The sequence below is a fragment of the Catharus ustulatus genome, chromosome 2 (genome assembly GCF_009819885.2).
Source record: "Catharus ustulatus isolate bCatUst1 chromosome 2, bCatUst1.pri.v2, whole genome shotgun sequence".
Classification (NCBI taxonomy): domain Eukaryota; kingdom Metazoa; phylum Chordata; class Aves; order Passeriformes; family Turdidae; genus Catharus; species Catharus ustulatus.
The window spans coordinates 16,187,243-16,205,556 of record NC_046222.1 but is presented as its reverse complement, the minus strand read 5'-3'; the positions used below and the strand labels follow the sequence as shown (position 1 = coordinate 16,205,556).

Here is an 18,314-nt window from a genome sequence, read left to right as displayed (position 1 = left end):
GCTGGGAACACAGGTCTGGAACCCAGCTGGGGACGCAGGCTGGTGTTGCACACACTGGAAGGGACAGGAGAGAGTATTCCCACACCATCCTGGCATGCTGTGGGCATTCCAGGCCGCTTCAAGGGACATTCCTCTGTCAGATCGGCACCTCCAGCATGTCCCTGGGGCGGGAGGGCTGACCCCCCCTAATGGCCAGTCCCATTCTGCTGGATGTGCACGCCTGCCCCTGAACTTGACTGCATGAGGGCTGACGGCTCCCATGGGATGTGCACCCTAATACAGGCCTTGGGTGGGTGGGCAGGAACACTTGGGCAGGTGGAACAGAGGTGTGGGGGGCTGACCAGCACCTGCCAAAGCTGTTACCTTCCTCCTCGCCTTGGCAGCCAAGTCTGTCCTGCAGAAGTTGGAATTTGCCCAGGACTGGGGCTGGCCAAGCTCTTCCTGATGTGTCAGCACTAAAAATGTCTGGGAGAGCTGCGAGGCCTCCCAGGCCACCCCAATGAGCCAGAGAAATCCAAAGCTTGGGCTCATACTGCTGGGGCTGGGAGAGCAGGGATCCGCCTCATCCTGGATTCCACATCTCCAGAGCTCCAGGCACCCTGCACTCTGACCTGGGTGTGATTTAGGGGTGTACCTGCATCCTATCTCTGCTTCATCCTGGAGGAAGTGAGGGTTGCGTCTTGCTGGCAAGGTAGGGAAATCGAGGCAGGGGACATGACTGTGAATAGATGATGAGGCAGTGACAGAGCCCTGGGCTGTTATTTCAGCTGCAGGACTGTGATGCTCTGCCCCGCACCTCCTACAAAGCAGCAGGATCCTGGGACAGCCTGGGAGGGACCTCAGTGGTGGAGGAGCCTGGACCCCACCTCCCCCCATTGTTCCCACCCAGTCCCAGCTCAGTGCTTAGGGAGGGGCTTTGGGAAGGACTCAGGATGTGGGATGACTCCCAGGCAGCTCTGGGTTTGGATACCAGCACTGTTCCTTGCACCCCAGCTGTGCTGTGGTGGCAGCTCGGGATGCAGCCTGTGAGATGCTCCTTGTGCTGAGATGGGGGAAGCCCAGCTGCCTTGTGGGGCTGGGGGAGGAGGGCAGATCTCCATGACAGACTGATCTCCCTGCTTGCAGAGCCGCCACGCCTGGAGATGGTGTGCAGTGAGGAGAAGCACTACTCTGTGCACCTACCCTCCATTACCCACAATGGCTTCCTCTACAAGACCCCCTCCATGGTCAAGCCCATCACTGAGCGGAAGGGCCCAGAAGGTACATGTGTGAGACAGGGAAAAGGGAGCTGGGAGATTCACAGGGGAGATTTCCCCTCTCAGGGGAAATTGCACCCTCTCCCATTATCTCAGGCATTGAAAAGGTGGCGGGGAAGTGAGCATCACCTGGTAGCCTGCCTGGTTTGAGGGGTGGTCACATCGGGTGGGCACCCAGTGGGTGCTGCTGGAGTGCTCAGGCTGTGGAGTGGGCCAGAGCTCAGGGAGGCTGCTCAGTGCTCTCCTGTGCCCTGCAGAGTTCAGCCGGCGGTGGTGCACGCTGCAGGATGGTGTGCTCAGCTACTATGAGAACGACCGTAACACTGTGCCCAATGGCGAGATCAGGGTGGAGGAAATTGTCTGCCTGGTGAACAACCCACTCCATGCCCATGGGTAAGGCTGCACTCCCCTGGAGCATCCCAATAGCCCCTCGGTTCCTGCAGGGCCTGGCACAGCTGCAGTGGCCCCCATGAGGGGTGGCAAGAGGGGACTGTAGTCCCCAACCCCACCAATGGCCCCTGAGCCTATGGCTTTGTGAGGATACTGTGTAAATAATTTGCAGCCCCTTTGGAACATCTTTCCAATACTTTTGTTATACCTTTGTGACTTCTTTGCAGCTGCTTTGTAATTCCTCTGGGACCCTGGTCCAACTCCCTTGTAACAATTTTGTGGCCCCTGTGCAGTCCCTTTGTCCCATGTTGGAATGCATCTGGCAGCACAGGGATCCTGGAGTGCCTGGGGCCATGATTGGGGTGGATCAGCCATTATCAGAGCCATCAGCAGCCATGTAGCAGGATGCACCCCTGGAATAGCCCTATCACCCACCCAGCTCTATCCCACCCCTGTGGACACCCAGAATCCCCTTTTCCTCCCTCCTGAAGGTTCGAGAGCACGTTTGAGGTGTACACCGAGGCAGATCGACTCTACCTCTTCGGGCTGGAGAGCCCTGACTCCGCTCGAGAATGGCTCAAGTCTATTGCCAAGGTGGGGTGTGGGGTGCAGGGGTGGCCCTGGGTGCTGTGGCAACTGAACACAGTGGTGCTGATGGATTCCTCCTCTACCTGGCTCAGTCCTTTGTCCACCCCTGTGCCGAGGAGCTGGTGGCACTAGACTTTGAGCGGCTTGGCCGACTGCATTACAAAGGGGGTCTCACCCTGGAGCGTGCCCAGGAGGGCTGGTTTGCCCTGGTCGGCTCCACGCTCCATGTCTGCTCCGAGGATGGCCGTCGGCAGGAGCCTCTCCAGCTGCGCAAGCTGCAGGAGCTCTGTGAGTACCCCAGCCCTGCTGACAGGACCCCCTGGCTGGGAGGGAGGGTGTGTCCCCCAGATCCTACCCTAGGGTGCACCTAGCTTTTAGTGGGAGTCTGATGGGTATTGCTCCTGTGGAGCTCAGTCCCTTGAAGGAGAGGGAATGCAGCTGCTCTTTTTCCTCTTCATGCTCTTCTCCCTCTCCGTCCTCTTCTCCCTCTCTGCTTGTCCCATTTGACTGGAGCTGGACCTGTTGGCAGAGCCTCCCACAGCGTGTGGGTCTAGGGGAGCTGTGGCACCCCATGTTCCCATAGGTGCTGGACTCCCTGCCTTCCTTTCCAGCCATCCAGGGGGACCATGAGGTTCTGGTGCTGGTGGAGAGGCGGAGGTAAGAGGGTGGGGGAGAGGGAGGGCCCCCCAACCAAATACCCCTTCTTGTTCTGGAGTGTCTTTACCCTCCCTGCCATGTCTCTAGACCCCCAAAACTGAGGTGGGATCACCTGAAGGCCTCCAGGGCCAGCCTTCCTGGGGGCTGCAGACATGCAGTGGGGTGTGGGGGAGCACCCAGCCCCCTGCTGAGCCCAGGCATGCTGGCAGGACACTGTACATCCAAGGGGAGCGGAAGCTAGATTTCCTGGGCTGGGTCCACGCCATCCAGAAGGCTGCGGGCAGCGCGGGGGACACCTTGTCGGAGCAACAGCTGACGGAGTCGGACGTCCCACTGCTGGTGGACCGCTGCATTGACTACATCACCCAGTGCGGTACGGCTCAAGTCTTGGGGTGCTGGAGGGACCAGAGTGTGGCATTCAGCTCATCCCATTGGTGTGGAGTGGCAGGCTGAGAACCCTTCATGCTTGTGGTGCATGTTTCCCTCCCTCCCTGAACATCTACTCAGCTGTGTGGGAGGGCTCCATCTCTAACAGGGCTTTGGCTCCAGTCACAGGAGCACCTGTGGGATGGGACACTCTGTGGTGCCTGGCAGTGTTTGATGGGGAGCTGGTGGGCCAGGAATGGGGTCTGTCTCCTGCAGAGGGGGTCTCATTCCCACTGGCTCCATCACAGGGCTGACGTCTGAGGGAATCTACCGCAAGAGCGGGCAGAACTCCAAGACCACCAGCCTCCTGGAGGTGCTGCAGCGGGATGCGCGCCGTGTCTGCCTGAAAGAGGGCGAGCACCAGGTGGACGATGTGGCCAACACCCTCAAACGCTTCTTCCGTGACCTTGGGGATGGGCTCTTCACTCGGCGGTGGGCCCCGGACTGGCTGTGGGCAACGGGTGAGCCCTGGGGCTGCTTGGGGGTGGCAGGAGGAGAGGCGTGGGCTACTCAGTTCTGTGCAGTCTCTTTGTCCCCTTCATGGGTTGGAGAAACATGTCTGGGCTCCACATGTTCCCCTGGGCTGGGATCTCAAGTGGTGGGTGGGGAGTGGAGTGTGTTCATGCTGCCCTTGTACAGACTTATGCTCTGGCAAGGGTGGGGCTGAGCCAGGGAAAACAGCCAGATCCCCCTTCCCTTCTGGATCTGCTCAGTGAACACTGGGGATAGATGCACCCAGCAGAAAAACAGACACAAGCTATGGCCCCATAGAGCTGGAATGCTCTGGCTTCACAGAGCTGGGATGCTCCAGCCTTGTGGTGCTTCAGCTCTGTGGAGCTGGGATGTCCTGGCCCCATGATGCTGGGATGCTGCAGTCCCATTATGCTGAGATACTCTGTTCCCATGAATCTGGGGTGATCTAGTGCTGCAGAGCTGGGATGCTGTGGCCCCATGGAGCTAGGGTACCTTGGCCTCACAGGTCGGAGATGATTCAGCCCCATAAAGCAGGTGTGCTGTCACCCCATGGACCTGGGATTCTCCAGTCCTAGGATGCTCTGGCACCTTGGAACTGGCAGGTTCTGGTCCTGTGGTGCTGAGATGCTCCTTCCCCATTCAGCTAGGGTGCTCCTACCCCATGGAGCTGGGATACTCTGGTCTCATGATTCTGGGATGCTTCAGCTCTGGCATGCTCTGGCTCTGCAGACCTGGGATAGTCTCTGGCCTAATGGATTTGGGATGCTCCATCCCCATGTTGGGACGGGAGAGGGGAAGTGGAGTCTGTAGAGGGGATGGTGTGGCCCTGAGCCTAAAGCTCTGCTTTGTGCTCCTCCACGTTCATTCTCTCCCTCTGGCAGCGCTGGAGGATGAGGAGGCAAAGATTGGCAAGTACCGGCAGCTGCTGGCTGCCCTCCCTCCAGTGAACCGGGCCACGCTGAAGGCGCTCATCAATCACCTCTTCCGGTATGGCATGGACCCCCTGGGCGTCAGCCTCTCCACTGCGGGTCCTTGGGGGCTCTGGGGTGTGGGAGAGCCCTCATCCCCATGTCCCTGCAAGGAAAGGGGAGGAGTTTGGGTCAAACTGGGCCTGATGCCAAGCATCATGTCCTGCATGGGGGTTGAAGGGAGGGGTCCGGGGGTGGTTCTGGGGCAGGAATATTGACAGAGTTCCCCACAGGGTCCAGTGCTTCTCTGGGGAGAACCAGATGAACACACACAACCTGGCCATTGTCTTTGGGCCCACACTCTTCCAGACGGATGGGAAGGACTACAAGGCAGGACGTGTGGTGGAGGACCTCATCAGTCACTATGTGGAGATCTTTAACGTAGGTTCAACCCTGGGTCCCGGTGTGTGGACATTCATAGGGAATGGAGAGGTGGAAGGAGGAGGAAGTCAAGTCTGCTTTGTCTGTAGACATCTTGCTTTGGAGACAAGGGGAGAGAGGGCCATGTCTTCTCAAACCTTGGAAACCTGAAGCCTGGAGCCGGGATGGTCTGGTCTGCCCTGATGGCTTCTCTTCTCTGGCAGGTCAATGACCAAGAGATGAAGAAGCAGCAGGATGAAATCACAGCCATCATGAAGATGCGGGAGGCATCATCCAGTGGAACACAGGTGGGTCCTGAACATGGGGACATCTTCTCTTGGGGCCCCCAATGTTTACTGTAGCATCTTCTGGACATGCCCTGGGCAAGGGATGTCCACACTGGTGGGGAGGATTTCACCCACACATGGGAAGCTGCAGGTTGAAGCACTTTACTGTTTCCCTCCAGCAAGCTGGGGACTTCATCTGCACTGTCTACCTGGAGGAGAAAAAGACAGAGACAGAGCAGCATGTCAAGGTGAGCAACTGGGCAGAGGGTGCAGAGGGTGAAGAGAGGACAGGGGTCCCCTCGTTGTGTGTCCAAGCATGAGCACTCATGCTGAGCTGGCACCTCTGTGGTGTGAGGATGGAAGGGCCCTGAGCACTGACTGTTGGAGACTTGTCCCCTCCCTCTCAGATCCCAGCCACAATGACAGCTGAGGAGCTCACCTTTGAGATCCTGGACCGGCGGAAAATTGTCATGAAGGAGAAAGACTACTGGAGCTGCTTTGAAGTGAATGAGAGGGAAGAGGCAGGTTGGTGCAGGGGCATGAATGAGGGTGGTGATGAGGGGGAGAGAGATGGAGATGAAAGTGGGGATGATGTCAGAGGTGGAGATGGGGATGCAGATGGGGATGAAGTTAGAGATGAGGATGAAGTGGGGATGAGGATGGAAAAGATGATGGACATGGTGATGCAGATGGAGCAAGGATGGATATGGGATAGAGATGCAGATGGAGATGGGAATAGATATAAGGATCGGTATGAAAGAATCTCCCCTTGTGAATGCACCATGGAGCAATCTGGGATGGGCTCCAGGTGCTCAGAGGAGGACAGTGGCTTATGTCATCCAACTTGCACATGGCCGAGTACTACAGATGGGCTGGAGTTTGGGCCAGCACTTCTGTCTGTATCCTTAGGAGTTCAAGTGCCTTTGAAGCTTGATATGGGCAGGTGTCCAGGTTCTGCAGCCACCAAAGTAACCAGCCCTACATTGCAGAAGCAAGGGAGAGATCAACAGAAGCAGGATGAGACCCTGGTCCTGCCTGCTGGTGCCTTGAGCTCTTGCTGCCAATGGGCCGGGGTCGTCTTTTCTCAGTAACAAGTGACAGGACAAGAGGAAATAGCCTCAAGTTATGCCAGGGGAGGTTTAGGCTGGATGTTTGAGAAAATTCCTTCAACCAAAGAGTTGTCCAGCCCTGGCACAGGCTGCCCAGGGCAGTGGTGAGTCACTATCCCTGGAGAAATTGAAAAGACCTGTAGATGGGGCACTTGGGGACATATTTTAGTGGCAAGACCATGCCAGACCATCAGGACACAAGTGTGATACTCTCTGGATGGGAGCTGGCCCTGGGTACACTTCCTGAGACCTGCCTGTCCCCTGACTGACAGAGCGGCCCTTGCACTACTCGGAGAAAGTTCTGCCCATCCTGCACTGCCTGGGGACAGACAGTTACCTGGTGGTGAAGAAGCAGATGTCCATGGAGAACATGCTCATCTACCTTGGTGAGAGGCAGGGGCCATGGTCTGGGATGGGATGGGGATTGGATGCAGATGGGGACGCAGAGTGGAGGGGATGGAGAAGGGGTTGGGATTTCAAAAGAGGATGGTATAGGATCCATGCAAGGCACCAGCTCAGTTAGCATGTGACTTGGAGCCCCATGATGTGGTGTCATGGCCAAATGCTGTGCCCAGAGCAGTAGGGAATCTGCTCCTGCCTGGCCTGCCTGGCCAGGGGGGCAGGCAGGAGTTGGGGGGCAGTCTCAGGGTTCTGCAGCAGCTGGAGGGCTGCGTTTTTGGGGGGTGAGCGTCTGGCTGTGCCCTCCTTGGGGGGCCTGAGCCACTCAGGCATGTGCCTCCAGCCAGCAGAGTGGGTGACTGCAAGCATGGCATGATGAAATTCCGGGAGGAAAGGAACCTGCTGGGACTTGGGCTGAGCACTGGCTTCCATGATCGCTACTTCATCCTCAACCACTCCTGGCTGCGCCTCTACAAAGAAGTGCGGGTGAGCCATGCCTTCCCCTTCTCCTTTCCCTTCCCTGGCCCTTCCCTGGCCCTGCCCTGCCTTGCCCTGCCACACACAGACTTTGTAGGGATTCCCTGAGGACAGGAGACCCGTGTGGGCTGGCATTGGCTCAGGCAGTGCAGGCAGCAATGGGGTTGCCATGGCACAGGCAGTGCAGGCAGCCATGGGCAGTGTGGGCAGTGCCAGAGCTGGCCCCAGAAGTGCTGTCACCCAGACCTGGAGCAGATCCCAGAGATCCTGGTCAGTGCCAGGGCTGAGGGGGGAACATGCTGGCATAATGGCTGTGCAGGGACAGCCACTCCTTGTCCCCATTTCCTGGTCACCCTGATCTGACCCTGCACACAAGCACATTACCACTCCATCCCTATGCCCTGCCTGTGGGCACAGAGGGGCTGCAGGGAGGGGTCCCCCAGCTCTGCTTTAACCCCTGTCCTCTGTTGAACAGAGCCTGAGGCAGCGGAGCCCCCCCTTGGAGAGCGTGAGTAGGGAGGGGAACGGGGGCTTGGCTGGGGTGCAGGGGCTCCCATGCCCTCTGCCCTTACAAGTCTGCCCAGGGTTGACCTCAGATCCAATCCAGGGTCAGTCCCAAATCCAATCCCGCAGCACACGTGTGCCAATCACTGTAGTGTCCTCTGTGCTACCATCTCTCCCCATATGGCCTTTCTGGCTTGAAGGTCCTGCTGTCCTTCACTCCAGGCAGCCAGAGCTGGGTCTGGGGGAGGGACCAGAGAGGATGGGGATGGGCTGAGTTGCTTCCCCATCCCGCGGGCATTGGATCGGGCTCTTGTAAGTCAACGCTGCTTGCATGTGAACACGGATGAAGGGTGCCTGGGTTTCCCAGTGTGGCACCTGCTTCTGGGTCATGGCAAGGCACAGCCAGCATTGGAAGGGTCCTCATGCTGTGCCATGATGGCGGTGGGATGTTTAGGAAAGTGCTCTGGGCAGAGTGGATCCAGGTCCACCACTGCCATGGCTGTGGCCATGATGCTGAGGAGGGGTATGAGGTGGGATCCCATGGGGAATGTCTAGTGTCTCGAGAACCTGTCACAATGTGATGTCTAGTGTCTCGAGAACCTGTCACCATGTGCCAGTGCTGGTCCCAGCTCTGAAGGCAACTGGCACTGTCTAGGGGGGGACAGGCCACCTGTGTCCCTTTCCTGCTACCTGTGGCTCCTGCCGTGGGTGACAGACACATGCTCTGCTCCATGCTGGGCTTCACCCTCTTCTCACATCACCACATCCTTCCTGCTGAGGGGTGGACTCTATCCCAACAACAGTGGGGACTGTGGTGGGTGGGACAGGTTAGCAGCCACCAACTCAGTGCCGGTTCCCTGTTCCCCCAGAGTCACAAGCCAGAGAAGGAATGGCCTGTCCGAAACCTGAAGGTCTACCTGGGTGTTAAAAAGAAGCTTCGACCCCCGACGTGGTGAGCAGCAAAGGGGTTGCCTGTCGGGCCAAAGGATGGGGACAAGGCTGCTGGACCCGTCCCCTGCTGGCCAGGCCTCCTGCCACCAGGTGTCAGAGCAGCCCTGTAGGACGCTGCTGCAGCAGGGTCCAACAGCAGGGACTGGGCTGTCCCAGGCACTGTCCCTAGCCCTGTCCAGTATTCCGCGCTGTCCCTGCCCTGTCTTTGTCCCGAGCCCTGTTCCTGGTGCTGTCCCCGGGGATGTTTGTGGGGCTGGGGGGACCTGTAGAACTGGGGGAGGGTTTGTGGGGCTGGAGGGGGCAGTTGCAGGGACAGTGGGGGTTTTGCAGGGATGGGGATTTGCAGGGATGAGAGGGGTTTGTGGGGTGCTTGGCCAGCACAGGAGGGCAGTGTAGACTGTTCTCATGGATTAATGTTCTCACTGCTCTCTTCCAGCTGGGGCTTTACAGTATTCTACGAAAACGAGAAGCACGAGAAGCAGCAATGGTGAGGGAAGGCAGCATGGGATACTAAACTTATCCCTGGGACAGAGGGATGTGTGGCAGCTCTTTGGAGTCTTTGCCATGGCAGGGGGAGGTGGGGTATCATAAAAATCATTAAATGATTTGGATGGGAAGTGACCTTGAAGATCATCCAGTTGCACCCTCCTGGCATTGGCAGGGCCATTATATGTGTGGGCACTGCCTGGCTGAGCACTCATGGCCCCATACAGGTTCCCCCTGGGGCCTGCAGCTCTCCCCCAGTCCCCTGGGGTCTCATGCAGAGCAGCAGCTGAGATCTCTGGAGCAGCCAGGTGTCCCTGGAGTGGGCAGAAGGGATACCCTGCTTGCCTCCACCACCTCCTCTGGCTGCTGACACTGTTTCCACAGGTACCTGTGCTGTGACACCCAGGCCGATCTGCGGGAGTGGTTTGCCACCTTCCTCCAGGTGCAGGTAGAGAGTGGGCAGGATGATCACTCCCTGTAAAAGTGGGACAGTCCCAGAGGGATGCTTGGCCAGCAGAAACCCTTTGGGGTATCCAAGCATCCCTAAACACCAGCACCCCAGGGCAAAAGAGAGGTCCTGGGGTGGATGAGTCTCTGGTCTCCATCACTGTCCCCTCTGTCTGCAGAATGGGGGTGCCCTGTGGCCCTCGGAGCGTCCCAAGATGCGGGTGGCACGGCCGCAGCAGGATGCCAGGTTGGGTAACATCTCCCTCATCCCGCTGCGGGGCAATGAGAGCGAGATGAGGAACAGTGTGGCTGCTTTTGCTACTGACCCTCTAACTGTGAGTGATCCAGGGACACTGGGTGACCCTCCATGCGGGGCTGCATCCCTCCTGCATCACATGATGGGGGGGTCCTGGTCTCCAAACCTGGGTGGGGGGTATCCTGGGCTCTCATTCCTGCTCCCATTAGTTGTGTACTGCATCATCTCCAGTGATGGATCTGGGGGGGCTAGCTGATCCTTTGGGGGCTGGTGGGATCTCCTGGATTCAGAGGGGTCCCAAACCATGTGATGCAAAAAGAGGGGATGCTGCCATGCTCCTGATTTTTCTCTAACAGGGGTGAGTTTTCTGTCTTGGTCACAGATCAGCTCCCCATCCTGCTGTCTTGTCTGTCTGCAACAGCTGTCCTGCCTGGGGACTGTCACCCATCAAGTGTCCCTCAACCATGCGGGTGCTGGTGCTGGACTTTTGCCCAGCCACGAGGCTGGTGGTGGGACAGAGATGGTCCCACCACCTCCAAGACAATCACTTGGGCCCTCGTTGCTGTTATAAACCAGGAAACAGGGCTGTGCCAGGGGAATCCCCCACCAGCATCAGTTGGGCATCACCCAGTGGGTGCTCAGGGATGCTCCAAGGGCAGACAGTAGCATATTTGCTGTCTTGGAACCCCTGCACAGACTCAGGTTTATAACTGAGGGCAGTGGAGAAGCCTCCAGGGGCTTTGCTGTGGGCTATGCTTCACAGTGTGCTTGTAGTGGTGTGGTCTGGTACAGGCTACCAGCACACCAGGGCTCCCAGGGGACAGTGGGTGAGTGTCCCCTGCCACAGGGCCAGCATGGGAAGGGGTGCTGGGACCGCAGTGACCCTGGGGCGACCATGGTTTCTCTTGCTGGGGGTTTTCCCTGTGTCCCCCTGGGTGCTATGCTGCCAGTGATGCCCAGACACAGAGGAGGAGGAGGCTGAGGATGAAAAGTGATCTGTCTGCTCTTTGTCCCCAGCTTCTGCGGAACGTCTGAGCTGGAAAACTGACATGCCAGTGAGTTTCCCCCCCTGCCTGCACCCTCTGTCCTGATCTGGTGACAGTGGGACCCAATGGCTCTGCCTGTCCTATTGCCATCCTGCCTTGGGGACATGGCATATGTCCCCTAAGGTAGAAAGAGGTGGGAAGTGCTTGCTCTGTCCACTTCACTGACACTTTGCTCTCCCCTTGTGCCGCAGGTTCATCTCCAAGTGGGGCAGCCCTCGGGGTACCGCACAAGCCCCGCACCCTGGCATCTGCCAGGGGTCCTGTTGCCTCCAGAGCCTCCACTGGGCCCTCTCACCTTCCACTGTGGGGACCACAGGCAGCCAGGAGGGGAGATGGCAGCGAGGCCACCCCCCCTGCCTCAGCAGAGCTGGGCTTGGGAGCCATTGCCAGACAGCCCACAGGATGTCAGCCCCCCAGTTCTGTGCCCCAGCCATCTTTGGCCACCACTTCTTTTCCCAGCTCCAGGAGGAAAAGCAGAGCCTGGCTGGGAGCTGCTGTCAAGGGCTTTTACGTTTCCTTTATCATCCCCTATTTTTAAATCTTTCTCCTCCAAAATGATAAGGCTGGTGGGAGCTGCCCTTCCTGTGGGATGCAGGACTAGCCCTTCCCATGGGATGCATGCCTGGCCGCAGGCACTGGCATCATCATACTCCCATCACTCCTGGGGAAGAGTCCCCTCTATGCCGGGTAGGGCAGGGTGACAAGAGCCTCAGTATTCACCCAGCACTGGGAAGGGGGTGCCCCTGGTCTCTGTCCCCCATCTGTCAGGATGGAGACAGCAGGAGCAGCTCCTGCGTCCCACTGCCGCCTCCTGACGATATTAAAGGTCTTAAGAAACGAAGTGAGAGTGTTCAGGTCTCTGCCAGCCACACAGGGCAGGGGGCACCGGGAGATGGCAACCTGGAAGTGCAGAGGGATGGTCCTGGATGCACCTGCTGGGTTGTTGCCAGAGAATGGATGCCGTGAAGAAGGCAGTGAGCTGCCCTTTTGGGGACAGAGGAGTGGCACCACAGTCCAGCAATCCTCTGCTGGGATTGCTGAGCCTTGCCAGTGCAGTGTGCCAGTGCCAGAGTTGGTGTCTGTGCTGGACTGCCACTGTAGGTCTCCATCACTGGGTGGGAGCTACCAAGAAACACGTGTGCAGGTGTGTTTCAAGGCCTGGGCCCCTGCAGTGTGAGTCATAATGAGCATTTCAAAGCCAGAGGTTGGAAGCTGTCTCTTTGAATTGTGGCAGCCATAGGAGCTCTTCCCTTCGGCCCATGGCTGATGCTGTGTGCTGCTGCTGCCTGCCAGCGCTTGTGACCTTGGACTTGCCATGGAAACCCTTTGAGTTTCATCTCACAGCCATCGTGGTGGGGAACATCCTTGGAGCTCAGCCTGAGTGGCAGAAGGTAGCTGGAGCTCTGCTTTCCCTGTTTTGCAGAGATGTGGGGATACTAATCCCCACAGATGTGGGGTGCAGGGGTGATGGGAGGCAGGGACGCTTGTCCCCAGGGATGGAGGGATGCAGGGTGTAACTGCAGGGCTGGGAGCATCACTCCCTGCTGAGTTGTCTGTGGCAGCCCTGGGTGGGGGTGTCCCACCACCCCCTCCTTGTGCTGAGCCGCCACAGGGGCTGTTGGTGAGTCATGCGTGGGAGCAGAGGGCTGTCAATCACCTGCAGGCGCTGCCAGGGTGCAGGATGGTGGCAACGGTGCTGGCAGTGTCACCTGCAGCACTGGGAGGGGCGAGGAGCCACCAAGAGGGAGACAGAGGGGAGGCACCTGTGTTGCCACCTCCCCCTGAAAACAGCACCCCACAAGCCTCAACTACACCAATGTGTGGCTCAGGCCCCTCAGTGTTGTTTCAGGGTGAGAATCCAGGGGTTGGGAAGAAGGGGAGAGCTTTCACCACCAGGTGTCATGACATCTCTCCCCTTCTGCTGTGCCAGGCTGCCCCATGGGGTTTCTAGTGCCCAGGACTCTGTGGGTCAGGAACAGATGCCTGGCACCAAACCCCAGGGATGTGCCAAGAAATACTGTTAGTGCTCAGCTTTGTTAGATACCCATCCATCCCTCCCATTCCTCCCTTTCTCCCTCCTTCCTTCCCCACCTCTATCTCTCCCTGCCCCACCACCATTCCCTCAATCCACCCCCTCCTTCAGCAGCCTACCTGTCTCTCTGGCCATGCAACTGTCCCTCTTGTCCTCCTTCCCACTCTTTTACCACAAGGACATCCAACCTCTTCATCTTGCCCTGCTCCAGGAGCCGAACAAACTCTTTGCAGCTCCCAACCAGCCCAGCTTGCAGCCAGGGCTGGGTCTGTCCTCCTGCACCCCTCGACAGAGGAGGGGCAGAGTGTGGGTGCAGCAGGGGGATACTGGGGCCCCTTCAGATCCCATGAATGTGAGATTTGGGGTTTACTTCATCTCTAACCATATTCTTTGGGGAAGAGAACTGCTGGTGACCCACTTGAGGGAATCTGGGAGTGAGCAGGAGGGATGCAGTGGTGGTGCTGGGAACTCCTGGATCCTGTACCCATAAGCATGAGGTTTGGGGTTCCCCTCACCTTCATACTGTTTTTCTGGGGAAAGAGATGGGCAGTGAGCTCCTGACAGCCCCTCTGAAAGTAGCCAGGATGCAGTTATGATATGGGGGACCCATTGTCCTGATGTCCTCGAGCCCAGTGAAGACAGCAGGGGCCAGGACACTCTGCAGCACCACTGCTGCACTGAGCTGGTACAGCACTGCCCAATGGAGAGCTGGATCCATCCAGGAGCCTGTCACTCCAGAGCAGGATGGATCAGGCCCCTCTCCAGCTCTCACTATTCATAGTGCTGCGGAGGCGAGCGCCATGTGACACCCCGCATCGGCAAGTGATTAATTGCAGAGACATTTACAAACAACTTAATAAACTGACATCGGTGGGGGTTGTGCATGTGAGGGTGTCTTCTGGCTTCTCCACAGGCTGGGACTCAGCTGGGGCCTGGCTGAGACCCACAGCCTCTTCCTGGAGTGCTGGAGCCCTTGGCACTGTCCCTGGCCTTGACCATGGTCTGGTGGTGGTGGGAGCATCAGTGTCCTTGTGTGCCAGACACTTAGATTAGCTGAATGCCAGGCTGGAGTCAGGGTCATGGTGCCACCAAGGACGATGCTGCCATTCCTGAGGTGCTGCCTGCCCTGAGTGCTGCCATCCCTGGGTATTGTGTCTTGTGGTGGGGACACCCTGCTTTCACTGTCCTCACCTTGTGTACCCTGAGGAGGAGCCAGCAATAGCTGGACAGTCCAGCACGATGCCACAATCACCCCATGGCACCAGTCTGGATGGGCTCCAGGGCTTCTCCCCTGCATCCTGCCCCCACAGCAGCTCAGCCCACCCCTCTGCGTCCTACTGAGTGGCTTCTACCCCTGCATTCCCCCTCCCCGCTCAGTAATGAACTCAGCAGATTATCAGGTCCTGGGTTATTATAGAGCAGCCACACTCCAGCAGACTTTAAACCAGTCATTATTTCATCAACAGGCCCATTAAACTGTCACTGGCTTTTTCCAGCCTTTTCCCCCATTATTTTTCCCTTTTCTTTGCCTCCTGCCTTTTCTCCACTTATGCTTTTTTTTATCAGAGCATGTGGCTGCCAACATACTCAGGATGCTCCCAAGGGGTTCACCACATCCTTCAGCTATCAGTTTACCCATCCAGAAAATGGGATCAGGATAGTGAAGGATTTGTGGAAATCTACCGCTCCCCAAACTGACACAGGAGCCCTCCTCCCCACGCTCCATTCCACTTTCAGCCTGGCTTAGTGATGGAAAGGGGCTCTGGAAGTGAGAGACAAGCCAATGGGAGGGTTTTAAAAGCAGAAAGTGAAGGGGCAGAGGAAAGGCACAGCTGCTTGAAGCATTTTATCCTTCACAGTGCTCTCTCCCCCTCCCCCTGCTTTGTCCACTCCCAACTTCCTCCTTGGCAGCCACCCACTCACCAGTAGGCTTAGCAAGAAAAATGAAGAAAGTTTAAATAGCTAGATAAATGTTGGGCAGGTATGGGGGGGAGAAAAGGCTGCTGAGGTGGGTTGGACCTAGGAGGGTCTCATGGGATGGGGGATCTGCCTCTCCCAACTCCAATGGGATGCTGGCAGTGCCAGGGACTCCATGCCCCATTGCAGGTGATAGATGTTGGGAGCTTGGTGCCTTGGGAGAATGGAGAAGGTATTTAGGAATTGCTTTGCATGGTCAGAGCTGGTCAAGGAGACAGAACTGAAGCAGGTGGCAGAGGTGAGAGCCAGACTGGGATTTTCCCTGTCAGGGGGATGTTCCCAGTGGGCACAGGGACCAGTGGGCACAGCCAACTGCCAATCCTCTTCCCAGCAGACTCCAATGGTGTCATTCCATCTCAGAGCATGAGGGTCCGGCACTTGAACAAGGATGCTCTGGCTGATGGCTGTTTATCCATCACTGTCACAGCACTGGCTCTGATGAGGAGCTGGGTTTTCTTTCTCCATTTAGTAGACGTTAATTTGCATTTATTTAAAAATAACAGAGCTTTCAATCTCTTTGTTAACATCGGAGCAGCAATGCTTCTGGGTTGTCAGCCCAGAGACATCCCTGATGCGTCCCTGTCCAGGGCTGGGCACAGAGCCCAGCTAGGATCCCTGGGGCTAGAATCCCCAGGGAGATGTGTGCAATGTGGGACAGGCAGATATAGATAATTGCTGAGTTGTCAGCAATCCTGGCTGCTGCATGTCCCCTGGGTGACAGCCCGGCTCCCCTCTGTCCTCCAAGACTTCCAGGGGTGGGGAGAAACAGGGATGAGATTTTCAGGGATAGTGGGGGAACTCGGTGTCCCCATGGGCTGTAGAAGGATCACAGAAGGGATCTGAAGCATCTCTGGAGCATCCCTGGAGCATTCTTTCCCAAGTGGAGGCTCAGAGCTGCTCCCTGAGTTACAGACAAGACCCCAGCAGGTTCTGCAGGTTAAGGCAGTGAAATCCCTATGGAATCAATCTTTTGGAGCCCCATGGCTTAATGACCACAATGCTCCAAGTAGTGACATGGATGTGCCACCTGTCCTGCAGGCTGGGCACCCATCCCCTATGCAGCCCTGCACCCAGATGCACCAGACATGGATAGAGCTGCAGAGCTCTCCCCATCCACTCATGGATGACATCTGTCTCTGCTTCACCAGAAGTCCAAAATCTCTGTTTGCCCTTTTTCCACCTGCTGGGAGATTCCTGAGGAGCCCATGTTGGGCTGTGAATCCCAGATGTATGTATGAGCACCCCATATGCTTCCATGGCATGCCTGGACCTCCAATTCCATACACACCATGCATCCAAACACACTCATACATGCTCAGGTGCACACACATGTATTTATCCCACCTAAATACGTACCCATGCAGCAGCAGCTCCATGGACATGTGGCCCTGAACCCCCTGAACAATGTCACCCCACTTCCCTACGGGCTGCCACTGAAATAGCAATGACCTTTGGCCTCTGTCTTGAGTGTTCATGGAGGCCAGGCCTTGAATCAAAGGAAAATTATAAAGAAAAAATAACACAAAATAAGGAAACAAATGACAAAATAATGAAAAAAATAATAAAAGAAAGGAAACAACAAAACAAGCAAAGGTAAACCTAACAAATCCCTGAGACTTCATATATAAAAAATACAGGAGGGAAAAAAAGCTCTTTGAGAAGAATCACTTCAAATTGGCTATTTATCGGTGCAGCATCCCGCTGGGAGGTTTCCATGGCTACCTGGCAGCCAGCAGCCGGGGCGGCAGCATGCCAGCCCCATGTGCCTCGCCGCGTGTCCCCGCGGCTCCCCCGGCCACGAACCTTTGTGCTGCACTGGCCGTGCCCGATGCTGCCGGTGTGGAGCCAGCACCACCCTCCTCAGCCCCGCCGAGAGCTGCTCCCCTTGAAGGACAGATCCTGGGGATTGGTACCCACCTGGGGGATGTCCGAGGGACTAGATGCTGGCATTGGAGGCACGGTGGGAAGGAGGTGTCCTTGTAGAGACCCCTGTGCAGGTCGGGAGCAGAGCTGAGCCCCCATCTGGGAGGGAGGGATGACTCAAGACGCTTCTGCTGCCCAGAGGAGCACTGAGTTCCCTCTTTACCCCTGGAAACCTCATTGCTGCTTCTTCCCACCCCAAGAAGCCCTGGAACATGGTGGGGAGCTGGGCTGTCATCCAGAAGACATGCTATCACCACCCTGGAGGAGCTGAGCCCTCCACTTCCCACTCACCAGCCGTGGTTTGAGGCAGGTGGTTGGGAAACCTTTGGGAAGAGTATTTTGAAGCCTTGTGCTGTCCCCTTGGGGATGCTGCTGCTGGGTTTGGAGGGATAATATGCAGGAGCTAGAGAGTTCCCAGGTCAGCACTCGCATGGATCCCTTCCATGACCCCGAAGGACCATCTCAAAGGCACCCTCTCTCCATTCCTTCTTCTGGGTGCACCCATGGGCCATGATGAGGGGACACTGATTGACCCTGACCCCTACTGAAGGTGCAGGGAAACTTCTCATCTGCCCCAGAACTGTTGGAAGGCAGAACACTGAGACACCTCTTCCCAGGAACACGGTGCTCCATTCTGCTCTTCCTTTGTCACCAAGGCTGCCTGGTTCCTGCCCTGTCCCTGTCCCTCACCTCATCTGCCACCCACCCTGGGGGCATGGGGGTGTTGGGGAGGAAAACCCCTCCACTCCTCCTATCATCTCCAAAGTAGGGGTGAACCCCTGCCTCTGGATGATGGGAAGGGGGAAGAGGGGATTTGGGACTTCTGGGCTTAGTTGGCACCCCAGTGCCACCCCGGGACTGGATGCATGCCCTCTTCCACAGGCAGCAATGTGAGAGCTGGGAAGGGCTCAGGTGTGGCAAAAAGGATCTCAAAACCCTTGAGCATCTTTGGAATGAAGACTCAGTGGAGAGGATCAGCTCTGGGTCCTTGGTATGGGGGAGGACTACAGGGATGGTCCGTGGGCTTTGGTACCTGGTAGAGCCCTGGGAGCATCCTTATGACTCCTGACAGTTCCCAGTATCAGGGTCTGATCCTGCAGCCCTGCTTCAATCCTGTTTCCCACTGCCTGTGTGCTGAGTGTCCCCCCAGTACAGCCCAGGTACAGAAGCTGTTACCTGGAGAATGGCACCATAGGGATATTTTCCCATACTTTGGGCTCAGGGACACATCATGTTATGGGAGGACAGAAAAATCTGAGTGGCAATGAAAAGTGAGGTTGGAAAGTGGGGGCAGAGTGTCC

General features: G+C 57.1%; 1 protein-coding gene across 11 annotated transcripts in view; it reads left to right on the top strand.

Annotated features, from left to right (window-relative positions):
* Nucleotides 1-11,922, top strand: part of ARAP1 (ArfGAP with RhoGAP domain, ankyrin repeat and PH domain 1) — a 36,060-nt gene extending 24,138 nt beyond the window's left edge. For 5 of the 11 annotated variants that reach the window (XM_033051170.2, XM_033051171.2, XM_033051168.2 and 2 more), the window contains 21 exons: nucleotides 1,126-1,260; nucleotides 1,514-1,649; nucleotides 2,138-2,240; nucleotides 2,327-2,522; nucleotides 2,846-2,891; nucleotides 3,101-3,264; nucleotides 3,566-3,778; nucleotides 4,673-4,778; nucleotides 4,993-5,140; nucleotides 5,344-5,427; nucleotides 5,586-5,654; nucleotides 5,814-5,931; nucleotides 6,788-6,901; nucleotides 7,258-7,400; nucleotides 7,867-7,899; nucleotides 8,765-8,847; nucleotides 9,283-9,333; nucleotides 9,717-9,776; nucleotides 9,959-10,026; nucleotides 11,053-11,090; nucleotides 11,273-11,922. In XM_033051170.2, the coding sequence (XP_032907061.1) occupies nucleotides 1,126-1,260; nucleotides 1,514-1,649; nucleotides 2,138-2,240; nucleotides 2,327-2,522; nucleotides 2,846-2,891; nucleotides 3,101-3,264; nucleotides 3,566-3,778; nucleotides 4,673-4,778; nucleotides 4,993-5,140; nucleotides 5,344-5,427; nucleotides 5,586-5,654; nucleotides 5,814-5,931; nucleotides 6,788-6,901; nucleotides 7,258-7,400; nucleotides 7,867-7,899; nucleotides 8,765-8,847; nucleotides 9,283-9,333; nucleotides 9,717-9,776; nucleotides 9,959-10,026; nucleotides 11,053-11,090; nucleotides 11,273-11,782 (2,618 nt within the window). In that variant the 3' untranslated portion in view covers nucleotides 11,783-11,922. Of the gene's footprint in view, nucleotides 1-1,125; nucleotides 1,261-1,513; nucleotides 1,650-2,137; nucleotides 2,241-2,326; nucleotides 2,523-2,845; nucleotides 2,892-3,100; nucleotides 3,265-3,565; nucleotides 3,779-4,672; nucleotides 4,779-4,992; nucleotides 5,141-5,343; nucleotides 5,428-5,585; nucleotides 5,655-5,813; nucleotides 5,932-6,787; nucleotides 6,902-7,257; nucleotides 7,401-7,866; nucleotides 7,900-8,764; nucleotides 8,848-9,282; nucleotides 9,334-9,716; nucleotides 9,781-9,958; nucleotides 11,091-11,272 lie in introns of all 11 variants that reach the window. The other 6 variants (XR_004416987.2, XM_033051175.2, XM_033051173.2 and 3 more) reach the window with 6 other exon arrangements.
* Nucleotides 11,923-18,314: the final 6,392 nt, after the last annotated feature.